We start from the raw sequence: 16,469 nt of genomic DNA, 5'->3' as shown, positions 1-16,469 counted from the left end.
TCACTTCAGATGTAATGCCAAATAATGAACTTGCCTAGGGCTAATGTGCTCTCCCCCTGCCCATAATGCCATCTCATATTTTTTTCTTTATTTAATGGGTAAGTGAACCAATAAATGGATAAATGTGAGTAAAAAATAGTAACAATAAAAACTATAACAGTTTGCTGTGGCATCCTAGATTGGCAAGTTTGCTTGTAAACTAGAATTGAGAATTAATGGTTTGGTTGTAAATTATAGTTTGCCCAGATTGGATGTAGTGATAAACTATAGTTTGCGACAAAACAAGTATAGGAGGAATAAGTGGGAATCCTATTGTTCATACAAACAAAGCCAATAAGTTGAGTGTGCCATTGGTCAACTATGCTTTAACTGTGCTTCCACACTTATGAAAGAGATGTCCTGTTTATTGCGTTTTGCCTGGAATTCTCCATTACCCATTCAGCTAACACAACTTTCTATGGCTGGGAGGTCAGTTATATGTGACAGTCCTGGGTCCTACCTTATTGTTAGGTATTTTGCATTGCAAGATTTTGCTGCAGGAATGTATTTAGGGGTCCTATTAACTTCTTTGGGCATGATACTAAATTATAGAATTATGTGTATGAGCCTAAGTGTACTCCAGGCTTGCATGCCAGGTCACCTTTCTAGTGCTGCTGTGAGGAGATTGGAAGCACTTGCGTGTTCAGTCAACTGTTTATTTAATTATTTTTAGAACCCTAAACTGTAGTTTATATTTACTATGGTTTGTTGAGTAAAGCTATTGCTGATTAGGTAGAGAGTTGCATAACCCCAGTATCACCATACTAATGCACAATTTTTTTGTTGAAGACTGCCACGCATGGTTGGATATGCCACAGCAGCAAACTGCAAAGTATGGGCAGAGGTATAAGGAATATGGCAGTTTGACCTTGATAGCATGCTTGGTAGCATGCTGGCATACAACACAGATGTCAGTAGCTAATGCCCAATAACATCTAGACTACAGAATTCTTCACTGGCTGCAGCTTACAAACCAGCTTCAAGGGTGGCTCTCCAAGGGGTGGGTTACAATACTCTATATCAGGCATCCCAAAACTTCGGCTCTCCAGATGTTTTGGACTACAATTCCCATCTTCCCCGACCACTGGTACTGTTAGCTAGGGATCTTGAGAGTTGTAGGCCAAAACATCTGGAGGGCCGCAGTTTGGGGGTGCCTGCTTTATATTCAGGGCTAGTGATGCTTGAACCCATGCAGCCAAACTATTCCCAATAAGGTTGCAGCTGATGTACCAAACGAAGCTGGTAAAATGTGGTTGTAGCCACTGAGGTAACCTGAACCTCAAGTGACAATGGTGGGAGTACCTGTAAACTAGGTACCTGGTACCGTATATCAGACAAAGTACAACCTGGCTTGCCTAGGCTCAGTCCTGTACAGTCATACCTCGGTTTAAGTATGCCTCGGTTTGAGTATTTTCAGTTTAAGTACTCCGCGGACCTGTCTGGAACGGATTAATCCACTTTCTACTGTATTACTTTCAATGAGAAAGTTCGCTGAAGTATGCTTCAGGTTAAGTACAGACCTCTGGAACCAATTGTGTTTGTAAACCGAGGTACCACGGTAATATCAAACCATAGTTTAGTGTTTGTCTAAGCAAAGCCACAATGAGTGGGAGTCACTGGTAGGAATGAAATAGTACTAGGTATATCACGTTTTTTTAAAGAAATGTTTTTGCTTTTTTGTATTTCAATGCTACTGTAAAGAGATACAACTGATCCCACATATAAGAAGTATTTTTGGGATGCACTGTGTATAATATGAACTTGTTGAGACACGTTCATTCTTAGTTCTTGTTCAGTTTGATAGATTTTCAAGTATACGAATTCCTGGGAGCAAAAAAGATAGACCAACTATAATGAATATGAAACAATCGCATTCCACAACCAGCAGCTGGCCTACATTTACAGATGTGGATGACTTCATTCCTAATCCTTTATCAGATGGGGAGATCCTATCACTATTTGAAAAAATGATGGTAAGAGAAATTGTTCAATTGGCTATGAAGCGGTACCTATTTATCTACTTGCACTGCATGCTTTCAAACTGCTAGGTTGGCAGGAGCTGGAACCGAAGAATGGGAGCTCACCCTGTCGCAGGGATTAAAACCGCCGACCTTCCGATTGGCAAGCCCTAGGCTCTGTGGTTTAACCCACAGCGCCACCAGCATCTTACATCAATTACAGTAGCCCTTCACCAACCTCGTCCCCTAAGAATGTTTGGGTCTACAGTAACATCATTGCAGCAGAGTGGCAGAAGCTGAATTGTAGCATATTTGCTGCAAGTAATACTGAGAAGTTTGATGCTTGATGTATTGTATTAAAGATTAGTAAGGATTGAGGAAAGGACAAATTCATGAGCAATGCCCAGTCACGACACTCTAATTCGTCTTTGCAGTTTATCTTTTAACTTTTCTATGCCTTTTTTGGTCCTCTCTCTCTTCCCCTTTGTGGAGATTTATATTGCAAGCTCCTTTAAGGAATATACTTCTTTTTGGCAGCATATAGTTGTAAGTATATCAGCATTGGTTTAAAAATAGACCCTATCCTGTTTTTGACTTCTCTGAAGTGGTGGTTACGCATTAGGCTTGAATGATCTTTCTTCTTTACTCAGAATATCTACTTATATCTGCTAACTACAGCCTGGTGAAAATGAGGTGCACTTTCAAGCAAAGAATTTGTTTTCACTGTAACTGAGCTGAGCTCACAGTTGTTCAACACAAAAATCCACTCCAGGTTAATCTAATATTTCTACAATTCAGTAGTTAATGGGGGGATCATTTTGTTGCTTTTGTTAAATAAAAAAATCCTTGCGATCTACAGCAAATAACTCAAGATTTACCAGCATATTCTAATGAACCTTTTATTCATTCCTGATTTATGGTATGGTGATTTTGTAGGTAAAGGGTAAAGGGACCCCTGACCATTAGGTCCAGTTGTGACCAACTCTGGGGTAGCAGCTCTCATCTCGCATTATTGGCTGAGGGAGCCGGTGTACAGATTCCAGGTCATGTGGCCAGCATGACAAAGCCGCTTCTGGCGAACCAGAGCAGCACACGGAAACGCCGTTTACCTTCCCGCTATAGTGGTTCCTATTTATCTACTTGCACTTTGATATGCTTTCGAACTGCTAGGTAGGCAGGAGATTTTGTTTGAAGAAGGGGGTAAATCATAGTATGTAATGTCTGTTTTGCCTTTTCCCCTTAGGAAGATATGAATTTAAATGAAGATCGGAAGGCACCATTGAGAGAGAAAGATTTCAGTACCAAAAAAGAAATGGTGGTGCAATATATTAGTACTGCTTCTAAAGTGGTAAGCACTCTTGGGTGGAGTGGGTGCTTGGGTGGGAGAAAAACTAACAGATATTAAGAGATTGATGCAAATCAAGGAAAACACTGACTTTTATCAGCAACTGCAATCACAGCTTCCAACAAGTACAGCCCAGTTCATGCCAGACTGCATGTTATTTAGTTAAGATATTTATATACCACTTAATTATTCACATTTCTAAGTGGTATAAATAATAACAATCCACAGAAAATGGGACAATAAAATGATTAGAATTCATCATGAAACCCAAACATCACTTCGAAATACTTGTTGGAAGTCTGAGTCAAGTGTCTGAGCAATGTTTGTATTCTTGTCAAAGGATGTAGGCAGCTACACCTGTGGCAAGTGGAAGTTGGTTGCCCTACTAGAAGACAAGGTCCAGCAACTTCAGGCCCGTGTATCTACGCTCCAGAGAATTAATGAGCTGGAGCTCTTCTTGGATGCAGCAGAGCACACTTTCTGCACCAAAGAGGAGACGGGACATCCCTGAGGAGGAGGTCAGTTCCCCAGGACAGGAGCCAGATGTATGGAAGAATGTGACTCATAGAAGTAGAAGGCCCAGGGATCGCTCTGAGGGTTTAGAACTACACAATCAATTTGAAGTACTCTCCCTTAACATGGAAGATGAAGAACAGACTCCATCTGAAGATCTCTCCCTCATCACAGTTGATCAGGAATATGAAGATGAGCAGCAAAGTCAGTCCTCCAGGAATATGCAGGTGGCTTTGGAAGGGCCAGCACATGGAAGAATAATGACTAAGCCTATTAGGAGGCATGTAGTGGTGATAGGGGATTCCCTACTGAGGGGTACAGAAGCAGTGATCTGTGGGCCTGACAAAACGTCTTGAGAGGTGTGCTGTCTCCCTGGGGCCAAGATCCAAGATGTAATAGAACGGCTGCAAGGAATCATAAAACCCACTGACAAATACCCTTTAATTGCTTAGGTTTTATGATTATAATTTTAAATTATCATTTATTTTATTGCATTTATATTCCAGCTTTCTAAGTTATACATTCTTCATATTTTATTATTTTAAAGTCTAGCTAGAAAATGCTTTAGTTAAACACTGGGTTTCTCTAAAAGTTAGTAGTTTAATGAGATGCTTGTGAATTGTAACTGGTAAAATGTAGTGAACTGAGATATTGAGCAAGTATTACTTTCCTTGCAGGGGGGCCTCAAGAGTAGCAAGCAGATTTCATCACAGGAGTTCATATATGAGCTGAAATCAGGAACAGTAGATGAAAAACTTGTTGGTTGCTTAGAATCCCTCCGCGTGTCATTGACTAGTAATCCTGTCAGGTAATTCAAGTAGTTCAAAAGTTAATCTTTTTTCTTGAAAAGAAAAGGTATGAGTGTGTCGCTGTATTTCTATATGACCATTTTCCTTCAGTAAACAAAGCACATTAGTGAAGTTTTATAAGGTGTTTTACGACTTTGTTTAAGGTAGAGTGTCTTCAGATTCTTGATCTCTGAATGTGTCAGTGGCAGTCACTTTCCTCCAAATGCCTGTCCTAGGTGTCTTGTTGTTTCCCCCCTGTAAATATATACAAGTGGTATTAGAAATATGAAGTTACATGTCTAATATTTTGCTGAAGTTGTAGGGATAGCAGAACTGGACTTTAAAGTAGGAAAAAGTGACTACAGTTTGTGTTGTGATCCAGAGAAAAGATAGTGCTTTTGTTTGATAGCAGCTCAATGATTCTCCTGTGTGTGTATTGCTATGCTGCTCATGTACTTCATCTGTGTTGCTCATTCACTGGATACTAAATTAATCTCCATATCATTATGATGTTGCCAAAAGGTCTCTTGAACTAAAATTAGAATTTGATTAAATCAACAGTTTTAATACTAGCTGTAGTGTTTTATGGCAATGTCTACATATAAATTGTTTAAAGTCATTTATGAACCCTAAATGTTCACACATTTCAGAACTTATTCTTTAGCATTGTCTACACACCTTTTCAAGGCCCTTTCTGTGTCGACTATTTGTCTCCCACAGTAAGGCTACTGAGAAGAGATCTTGAGCAGAGCTGCAATATTAATCTGCATGATCTGCATTCTTACTATAAAGAATGACTCCTCCTTATCTATGTGCAGATAAGTTGATACCTACCGTAACAGCAGTAAACAAGTTGGGAAATGATATATGAAACGCACACCCCTCTCTCAAATACCATACAAGTTGCCTGAAAGTCTTTGCCTATTTTTGAGTGGTGTCACACGGGGAGTTTAGATTTTGGAGTGTGTAAAGATTTTCAGTGCTGTTAAAACTTGTATTTCCTATGTGACAGCTGTTTTTAAGTGGGTGGCACTGTGGTTTAAACCACAGAGCCTAGGGCTTGCCGATCGGAAGGTCGGCAGTTCGAATGGCCGCAACAGGGTGAGCTCCCATTGTTCAGTCCCAGCTCCTGCCAACCTAGCAGATCGAAAGCACGTCAAGTGCAAGTAGAGAAATAGGTACCGCTCTGGCGGGAAGGTAAATGGCGTTTCCGTGCACTGCTCTGGTTCTCCAGAAGCGGCTTAGTCATGCTGGCCACATGACCCGGAAGCTGTCTGCAGACAAACTCCGGCTCCCTCGGCCAGTAAAGCAAGATGAGCGTCTCAACCCCAGAGTCGTCCGTGACTGGACCTAATGGTCAGGGGTACTTTTATCTTACTGTTACATGGTTAAAATAATTGGCACATTAGGCTAAGAAACTTAGCTTCCCATGTTTGTGTATATACAAACCATTGTACAGTCACTAAAAAAAGTTTGGTGTTTGGTTGAAAAACATTTGGTCAAAATGATACATTGGCGGTAATCATACATAAGCATACTTTTGTCTGTTTTTCAAAGTATTTTTCAATTTTCTGTGGTTAGGTTATAAAATTTGATCTATTTAATTGTATGTTATTTGAGGGGTTACTTCTTTTCTCAACTTTTTTGCTGCTGTTTTGGTTTTTGAATTTCAGTTATATACATCTACATTTAACATATGTATTCACTTGCATAGTTGGAAACTATTACTTGCCCAAGACCCACTAATTATTGTGGGTTATATTGGAAATAATTAGCAACTCCTGATAATTGCCTTGCACAAAATCAGGCTGTGGAAGCCCCAGTCCAGATTGTGACTGCAGCATAGGATAGAGAGATAACTTTGTGGTCTGCTTTCCTGCAGCGAAATATCTCTCCTTAGCTGTGACTTGCCATGATTAGGAAAAAAAATGTGTGCTCACATAGAGGAAATAGTATCTGTGGGAGGAAGGGATACATTTCAGTGGAGAAGTGTTGTGGGTTAACCCCCACTTTCCCCCACCACAGTCCTGGACTAGATTACAAGCTCCACAGCCCCTATAAAGAAAGAAAATAAATAAATAAATAAATAGTTGAGCTGGGGGGTGTAAACCTGACATCTTTTTCTCAAAACCAAGACTAACATCCCAATCTATAAATCAAACTGGCCTGCAGTCTCCTGGTTTTTGGGTGTCTTGCTGCCCACCACACGGAAAGGATTCTGAGCTCTTGGTGCTATCTCTTTTTATATAAATAATAGTAATAGTAATTGCTTGAAATAAAAGGTCACCTAATGGATACAATATTCAAAATGTATTTTTCACCACCTCTTAATACTTGCAGTTGGGTCGAGAACTTTGGATATGAAGGACTTGGATTACTACTGGACATCTTGGAAAGACTGGTTGAAGCAAAGCAGTAAGATTTTTTTCTACAAATATACAGTCTAGGTCTGGGCGATGTATCGATTCATCGCCCAAAACCATTGTTGAAACCTGCATTGTGGCAATGATTCACAATTTTAGGTCAGGGAATATACCATGAATGCCCGTAGGCGTTGCCAGCATTTCAGGCATAGCCTCCTCAATCCTCCAGGAGCCCAGCAAGGCCACTCAAGACCCACTCCTGTAGTGTCACCACATGTACAGAGTGCAAAGAAAGAAACACACATACACAGGAGCCTTGCCAGCAAAGCCCCAAGAGAGAGCGAGAGAGAGAGGAGAAGAGAAGAGAAGAGAATAGAATCTCTCACTCTCCCCCAGGGTATTTTATTCACTTTTACAGAGATTTCCCGCCTTAATTCAAACCAGCCAATCACAAATATGACAAACACTTTGTAGCAATAAACAACTCATTTATCTACTTCACTACAGGTAGGAAAACCAGATTTCCCAGTCCTGGCATCCTCTACATTTCAAAGCATCTTCTAAACAGGAAAACAGGAAGAGGGGGAAATGGTAGGGGTATGCAGATATGTAATTCCTGGGATCTACCTCAAAGCCACTGCCAGGAGTCTGCCAGTGGAGTTGGCAAAAGGGGAAGCCAAATTGTTTCTGCATCACTTTACGTGACCCTTCCCTGTCACAAAATGGAGAAACATCTCTACAGACAAAGGTATCCCAAGATCATTCAGTCTGACTCAGCCAACTCTCTAAGCTACAACTGCTAACCAAGTGCACCTTGGCCGAGCTTCACCGATCATCAACAAAACTGATCAGACTAAATCACAGGAATACATTTGTCCATATAATACTACACGCTCCCTCCCTTCACAGCCCAACCAGCCATCCCCAAAGATACTGGAGTGGGGTTGGGGGTGGCAGCGTGCCTGCACCTACCTCTTGTGCGCTGTGCTGTGATCGCTGCTTGCCCACCCATCATTTCTTCGGCTGAGCAAGTGGGCTGTTCCTTCCTCCCTTCTGCCTCACACCTGATTCCTCCTGCAAGCCCCTGTGATGGGGGCATGTGGAGAACAGCAGAAGGAGCAGCACTGGCTCCTTTTCCACACCTCCGGGCCTGCACCGTCATGTTTGATGGGTGGTTCCCTTCAAGCCACTGCTTGCAAGATGGAGGTAGCAGGGCTGGCTGTTGTGCTGGAGCTGTTGAGAATGCTGTGAGGTGGCGATGGCCACGGGGTAGGCTAAGAGGGAGTTGGTGTGTCTGCTTGGGGGCGGTGAGGTGCTTAGGCAAGGCGATGCTGTGCTGTCAGTGTATGCTGTCCCATTGGTGCAGGTGGGAGCTGCATTGTGGTGTAAATGAGGAATGGCTATGGAGGGTTGACTGACTACTGTACTGAAGTAGTTCAAAGCACTTTGAAGCTCTCATTCCTCCTCATTTTGAGACATTGTGATATATCACTATATTGTGATGCTTTGCTGGTGATATATCACAATGCTGAAAAGCAGATATCGCCCAGCCCTAATGCACTCCTCAATGAGAGTAGAATAGCTTGCATTATGATATAAATTTCTTGTCCCGAATTTCTTTCAGACAGGAACAAATTCTGAAGAAGTTACAGCACAAGATCATACAGTGCTTGAAGGCCTTTATGAATAATAAGGTTAGTAACATCATTTGCTTAATTATTTAAGGCTGCTGTTGTATACAGTACTTGGTTACTTGGAAATAAGCCCTATTAAACTCATTGAGGCTTTCATTTCAAGAAGAAATGAAGAATAAACACACATAACTGATACTGTTAACAGTTGTTAAGTGATCGAGGATAGTCTGACTTCCTTAGGGCCCGGGACCTCTATACTGTGGTTATTCATGGATCTTAAGGTCCTCTGCGGGGCATACCAGGAGAGGTGGTCCCGTAAATACGAGGGCCCTAAGCCACAAAGGGCTTTAAAGGTCATAACCAGCATCTTGAACCTGACCCTATACTCCACCGGGAGCCAGTGTAGCTGCTAAAGCACTGGGTGAATATGCTCCCATGGCATATTTTAAGAAAAATCTCAAAGCGGTTTACAGCATATGAAAACAATAAAACAATCCACAATCAAACATTTCTGAAGAAAGTCAAATATGGAGTATACAGTCAAAGCAACATAACTGACAGAAAACTAAAATATTGCCTTAAAGATTTCAAAATAGAACATTACAAAGGAAGTCAACTACAGAATACATATTTATCACAAAGTAAGTTAACAAAAATACCTTAAACATTTTTTTTAAAAATTGCTAAGTGAAGTCAAATATAAAAGGCACATTTAAAACAGCTTAATTAACAAGAGAACAAAATATTATCATAAGCATGACACGGCTCTTTGGCAGGCACAAAAAAATTGGGCAAAATAATCCAATAATTAGGATTTGTTGTCAGGCATAGTGATGTCCCTCTGGTCTTACCAGGAGCCTCTTTAGTAGATCTGGGCGAGTCTGGGCCCTGCCCTCTAGGCCAGATGGAAAGGGCCTTGCAGGGAGTGGCCTTCAAGACTCATTTTATAGAACCGATACTGATTCCGGCATGTGCAGCTAATGCAATGCTTGCTTTGCTCCTCTCCCACTACAACTGTTGTTGTGTCACCAGGAAGCAAGCCAGATTTGGACTTGTTGTGATATCTGAACCAGACTCATGGTTTGTCTTTCTCCAAACAAACAACATATGATAATCCAAGACCAAAGTTGGCTCGCAATTGTGCTTTATTTAGAAAGAAACCATGAGCCCAAGCTTGACACCACAACAACCCATTCTCGGTCATGTTTCCCTACAGCATAGCAATAGAAAGAGTGAGGGTGGAGAAAATTGAGCACTCTCTTAGCTGTTAGTACTAGCATGCCGCACATTTCCATTGAATAATAGTTTAATTTTTTGCATTGCATTATCTGCGAATCAAGCCAGTGAGGTGCCAAAAGATCATAGTTAATCTACACGTTAATCTTGTAGTGTCCAATGGGGCTCCTCCCCCTCCCCCTCGTGTTTAGGATTTCAACCTCATGGTACTAATTTAGTTTCCTCATTAGGGGGCCTTCATGCATATTTATGAGGTGCCAATTGGAAAAAGAAGGTAGCTTAGTCCACTAGTAGAATCAAACTTCAAAATTTACACACTGAAACTAACACATTTATTTTAAATTCAAGTCCAATTTCCTTTCTGCAGGACAGCATTGTTTCCATATAAGACCCCATGCATGTTCCAAAAGCAGCAGAAGATACTATATCTGTTGCACTCCCTGCTAAATATTCACTTAACAAAATTTAAATATGGCAGTTAGGAGTAAATCAGTTGACACATACAGAGTATATTTATGAAAAAGAAACTTTATGTGCTTACACAGATAGCAGATGATGCATATGAAAATGAGACATTTAAAGCCAAAGATTGGATGTGAAACAATGGGATTGTATAAAAATATTGAATGTTGCAAATTAATCTATTGCCTATGACAGTGGTTTTCAACCTTTTTGAGTCCATGGCTCCGTTGACCAACCACATTCTTTCTGTGGCTCCGCTGTGGGATACAGGAATTCCCAAATATATGCGTGTTGCATTCCAGCCCCCCGCTTTGCATCACTTGGATGTGTGTAAGTGGGGGTGTCGCCCTTTCCACTCCACATGTATGATAGCACACATACAATAGCCAAATTCTTTAAAAAACTGAGCACGAAAGGCTTAGCGACAGATGTGGAGGGACACAGTGTGGAGGTATTAGCCAACTATTAGGTATTAGACAACTGTGTGTATGCCTGTAGTATAAGATTACTGTACAGTATGTGAGTAATGTCAAGGGTCTGTATAGTGTGGCTGAGTATTACCGTATTGGCCCGAATATAAGCCACACCTGCAAATAAGCTACACCTTTAAAATTCAAGGGGGGAGGGAGGGGAAAAAACTACCCAAATATAAGCCACTCCCTTTAAATTCTGTAGGCTCTCACACCCGTTCCATTTTACCATATGTCTGTTTCAGCAACGATATTGTAAAAGCCAATTTTTGCAAGGTCGCAAATTTTAGCTGCTCTTTTAACTGTTCATAGTCAGAATTTGGAAAAGAAGAGCAGCTTATATTGAAGCCAGTACGGTAAATATTCTGAGAATTGTAAGAGCCTAAGCAAATTTCCACTTGTGTGTTCTTCCTTGTTACTTTATTCTTATTGCTATAGGGTTTTTGTATGAGTGCTTCAACAAAATGCTACATGTTAATTTTTAAGTCATTTGAGGAGTGTGCAGTCCTGCCTACCTGGAATATTTGTATTTTGAAAGTGGCTAGGAGAATTGATAAACTAATAGAAATTACTCTTTTTATAAATGAATGGCACTTGCCTTCTTTCTGTTAACTATCACTTTTTGTTTTGTTCAGTATGGTTTGGAAAGAATAATGGGTGAAGAGAGAAGCTTTTCATTACTGGCCAAAGCAATTGATCCTAAACAAATCAGCATGATGACGGATATAGTTAAACTTCTTTCTGCAATATGTATTGTTGGAGAGGAAAACATGTAAGTACAGCACTGAATATCTAAGATGGTTGGTGACTTAGAAGTAAATAGGTGAAAGTTGTTAATTGGAAATGGTTGTATTGAGACCTAAAGTTTAATCTTGAAAATACCAATAACTTAGCAGTAAGCATTTTAAAACAATGCATGGAAAGCTTGATCTATTAGCACACATTGTTTTGGTGGTGTTTGCAAACAAGGTTTTGCCAAGATGTACAGAATGGAGGCCTGTTTTACAAACAACTGTACAATCAAAAGGGTTAAAGCTAGGGAACTGATGCTTCGCTCTCAAAGGTGGCAGCAGCCAGAGACTATCAGTGGAGGAGGTGAGCTGTTTAGCAGGCCCTTAATTCCTCCTTCTCTTAAGAAAGTCAGCCTTTTTGCACCTTTGGCTGGCAGAGGGAAGCATTCCCCATCTCACTCCCTGCTGACTGAACGGCTGAGAGCCCATTTGGGCTCAATCTACCAAGGAATTGGGGGCTTTATCAAGACATGTTCCAACGGGGGGGGGGGGTTGTCCCTTTGTGGGAAATGGCTTTAAGAGTAATATCATCTTCTCTACCTTGCCTTATTTGTTTAAAATGGTGTTTTTTAAATTGTTTTAAGTACTTTTAAATTTGTGTGTTTTTTATTTGTGTTTGTTTATATTAAGGGAGGTAAGATGTGTATGTTGTCTGTGCTCTGGTAATCTAGTTTTGATTATTGGAACATGTTATACATGTGGCTGCCTCTGAAGACTGGAAACTTCAGCTGGTGCGGAATTTCCCCAATTCTCCTAAACGATATGGCCTTCTAAACTGTGGGTGGGTGGGTGGGTATTGTTTTTGTTTGTTACTAAGTTGGGTATTTTTGTGGTTTTGTGTAAACTGCCCTATGATCTTCAGATAAAGGGTGGCATACAAATCTTAGTAATAGTAATTAATAATAATAATAAATGATGATGATGATAATAATATAGATTTTAGAGAAGATTCCATTCCAGTTGGTAATCTTTATATAGAATTCTGTATGCATAGTCCTCCTCAAACTTGCTCTAAGGACATTAAATAAAAAAAATTGGTTTAAAAGTAGTTTTATGCTATTATAATCCATTTCTTTTTATTGGTAAATATAAATTATTTATTTGGTTTTTCATGTTATAGCCTTGAAAAAATTTTAGACGCTTTGACTACAGCAGCAGAAGAGAAAAACATTGACAGATTTTGTCCCATTGTGGAAGGTCTTCAGGGGAATTCCATCCATCTGCAAGTAAATGATATGTTTGTGTGCTTTTTATTTTTATAATAGAGGCAGTGTCTAAGGAAGACTAAAAATAAAGCTAAGATGGGATATATGTACCAGTTCTATTTGCAGATGGGCAGGCAGTGACATTTTTGTGCAATCAATTGTATTGTTTTGTGGCTCTATTATGATGATGACTCTTAGGATGTCAGAGCTTAAGTGTGCAACATTAGTAACATGTTGCAATCTACTTGGAAAAGCTACTTTTTCCTGAGACCAACAGTGATGGATTTTTAAAAAAAAGCAAAACCAGAAGTTGTTCATATTTTTCTAAGTGTTGTGGAGTTTGGGGGGTTTGAAGGACTGTGGAACATGTGCACTAAAAGTCTTATATGCCCAGATAACATACTTGGTCTGAAGAAATACATAGCTGAATAGTGGTTGGGCTTTTTATCTTAATCGCTAATCGTCTGTGGGGTGTTGGATTTAGAACTGCAAAAGCTCCTGTTGTAAGAACGTTCTGGTGTGTAGCCTACTGAACACCCACCTTCCCTTCCATTGGCAATTAATTAACAGCCTGTGTTGGTGCCAATGGAAGGCTGTTGTTGATACTTATTGGCTGAGCCAACCCTCTCCTCCACAGCTGCAATATATGAATATCCCCCTCCTCCAGCAGTTAGGTTTGAAATTTAATAAATTTAATAAAAAATAGATGTTTAATATAAAAAAGTAAAAAAACCAAACTGTTTTAATATAAAAAAGTAAAAACACCAAACTGGTTTTTGAAGCCTGAGTGCTTCATGAGAGAGTATGAGAAACTGCATATGGCTTGTGCTGCATTTATTTTGAAGAATTTTATCCTGCCCTTCAGCTGCAAAATGCTCCCAGAGACCAATAATAGCACCCTCAAACTTCTGTAACAGAAAAGGAAATGGTACTTGGGCAGGGGGGGGGGGGCGGGAAAGCAAACTTGGGCAATTGCTCTTAAATGCATTTTGTAATGGGTATTTGCCTATGGGTGGGTGTGCACCAGCTCTGACCTCACCTGTTTTGGCCTCGCCCATTGCAGTCATGTGGATCCTGGAAGGTTGGCTATAAGAAAATGTCCTTAGGTTGGAAAAGGTTCCCCACTCCCGATTTAAAGGAAACTTTGTACTAATGTGTAGGTTTAGTGTGATGTGTGAAATTTATTAAAAATTTACATACATTCTATGTATAGCATACAAGGTAAAAATATATATACCATATTTTTCCATGTAGAAGACATTTTTTTTGGCTAAATTTTTTTAGTCACCACTACTTACGAGTAGCATAGGAAGCCTGGGGGTATTTCAAGGTATTTTTTTTTTGGGGGGGGGGAACACCAAACTCAGCTAAAGCCTGCAAGGGAGGATGAGGAGGGTCATTTTTGCAGCAGGATGTTTGCAAACAAACAATCACTGAAAGGGCAAGAGTGCAACGTGGCTTGGAAAAGGCACTCAAGACAATGCACCAAAAAGGGGGGTGCCCCCTATACACATGCACACACAACTGAAAGGGGGCTGAGCAGGCCCTGCAGCTTCTCCCTCCTCATCCAAGGTCTGGGAACAGCAGCGGCCACTTACATGCCTGGCAGGTTGCAAGCGGAGCAGCTGGCTGGAGCTGAGACCTAGGTGGGCTGCAGCTGCGGTTGCCAGGTTCCGCTGCTGCCTCCTTGCTGCTCTCGGAGGGAATCAGTCCATTAAGCTCCTGCCTGCATTGGCTGTGAATGGAGATGCGACATGGGCCAGAGAGGCAGCCAGCAGCTCCTTGTCTCTTGTGCAGTGTTTCCTTCGCAGCCTCAGTGGAGCAGCACGGCTGCCCAGGCATCGCAGACTTGATGTGTGGCTGTTGCCATTGTCGCTGCTGCTGGTTCCAGTTCATCCAGCCTCACTTACTTTATCCTCTTTGAATCTCTCACACACACTCACAAACAAGATACTTCAACTCTCACCCACAGGGTCCTACCGCCCAACAGGCTCCACTCCCAGTTTCCATTCAAAGGGCATACAACCTACTTGGCCCAAAAAAACCTGGACATTTTGCCAAATTAAAGAAATCCGCTGCAGGTGCCATAAAGAACCACCAGTCATTTCACTTGCCACTTTCGCCAACAGTGCAGACCACTGCGGCAAGGCAGGTTAGGCAGAGCAGGAGCTCTCCCTGGCATTCTAAATTTAAAAAAGTTGTTCTGCTTGATGTTTAAAATATTGATTTCTTAATTTTGGGTTCAAAGAAATATACATGGGGGCGTCTTATACACAGAAAAATAATGGGTATATTTTTTGTAATATAGTAAAGGTAAAGGGACCCCTGACCATTAGGTCCAGTCGTGACCGACTCTGGGGTTGCGCGCTCAACTCGCATTATTGGCCGAGGGAGCCGGCGTATAGCTTCCAGGTCATGTGGCCAGCATGACAAAGCCGCTTCTGGCAAACCAGAGCAGCACATGGAAACACCGTTTACCTTCCCGCTGTAGCGGTTCCTATTTATCTACTTGCATTTTGACGTGCTTTCGAACTGCTAGGTTGGCAGGAGCTGGGACCAAGCAACGGGAGCTCACCCCGTCACAGGGATTCAAACCACCGACCTTCTGATCAGGAAGCCCTAGGCTCAGTGGTTTAACCACAGCGCCACCTGGGTCCCTGGCTCTCTCTCTATATACACATATAATATATGTGTATATATATAGAGAGAGAGGACGTGGGTGAAAAAATTAAATTGTTTATTCATCTTTTGAACTGGTAGGTTATTGGTTTACGTTGGCATACATTTCCAGATGTGTTGGTTGTGTACTATTGAGTCTAACATATATACAGTAGTCATCTAAAATGATTTAGATCAAAGTGGCCTGACTTTTCATGTCAAGTGGGCTGCAAGAGTACTTTGACACGGAACCTGTAGACACACACTGCCTTGTCACACAGGGACCAGGAGCAAGGCCAAAATTTGACATACACACCCCAAGCCTTCACACTGCCTTCCCTAAGCCAGGTGCTGAGCTTTGGGAAGGAACCACAAGACTCTGGCAGGGTCCTAGAGCCCTCCCACCCCCTTCCCAAAGCTGGGAAAGCACTAACCAGGCTTTGGGAAGAAGGTGGTAGGAATCTTAGACCATGCCAGAGTCCTCATGCCTTCTTCCTAAAGCCCAGAATCTCCTTACCTGGCTTTGGGAAGGCAGCATGAGGGCTGAGGGCGTGAGTGTGTCATGTTGTTGAGGGCTGCCAAAAAAGGGCTGCCTGTTGGATCACCCTGATTTAGATACTCTCTAGCAATATTTAATAGGTGGGACACTGGGATGCATGTCATGGCAATTTGATAACTCCTGCACTCTTAGTTATAAAATATCAAGTAATAAAATATCAAGTCATAAATGGTTGTAAGATGAGCACATGCAATTTACCATTGTTTGGTCTGTTTTCTCCTGAAATATAATTTTTCTTGCAGGTAGCCTGTATGCAGCTGATCAATGCACTAGTTACGTTTCCTGATGATTTGGACTTCAGACTCCACATTAGAAATGAATTTATGCGTTGTGGATTGAAAGAGCAAGTGCCAGTAAGTCCCCTATAGTGTGTGTGTGTGTGTGTGTGTGAGAGAGAGAGAGAGAATTAATATTTAAATTAGTTTATTGTTCTTGGCTGAGGAAAAGT

At 41.2% G+C, this 16,469-nt stretch overlaps 1 protein-coding gene across 1 annotated transcript in view; it reads left to right on the top strand.

Annotated features, from left to right (window-relative positions):
• The window catches only part of DIAPH3 (diaphanous related formin 3), a 116,723-nt gene that overhangs the window by 2,698 nt on the left and 97,556 nt on the right, over positions 1 to 16,469 (top strand). The window contains exons 3-10 of the mRNA XM_088667458.1: positions 1,836 to 2,012; positions 3,241 to 3,345; positions 4,533 to 4,663; positions 6,984 to 7,058; positions 8,631 to 8,700; positions 11,444 to 11,580; positions 12,720 to 12,825; positions 16,264 to 16,374. Coding sequence (XP_088523584.1) covers positions 1,836 to 2,012; positions 3,241 to 3,345; positions 4,533 to 4,663; positions 6,984 to 7,058; positions 8,631 to 8,700; positions 11,444 to 11,580; positions 12,720 to 12,825; positions 16,264 to 16,374 — 912 coding nt within the window. The remainder of the gene's footprint in view (positions 1 to 1,835; positions 2,013 to 3,240; positions 3,346 to 4,532; positions 4,664 to 6,983; positions 7,059 to 8,630; positions 8,701 to 11,443; positions 11,581 to 12,719; positions 12,826 to 16,263; positions 16,375 to 16,469) is intronic.

This window comes from Zootoca vivipara, chromosome 4 (genome assembly GCF_965207765.1).
Source record: "Zootoca vivipara chromosome 4, rZooViv2.hap1.1, whole genome shotgun sequence".
Classification (NCBI taxonomy): domain Eukaryota; kingdom Metazoa; phylum Chordata; class Lepidosauria; order Squamata; family Lacertidae; genus Zootoca; species Zootoca vivipara.
The sequence above is the reverse complement of the archived record's forward strand: the minus strand, read 5'-3'. Positions and strand labels throughout refer to the sequence as shown.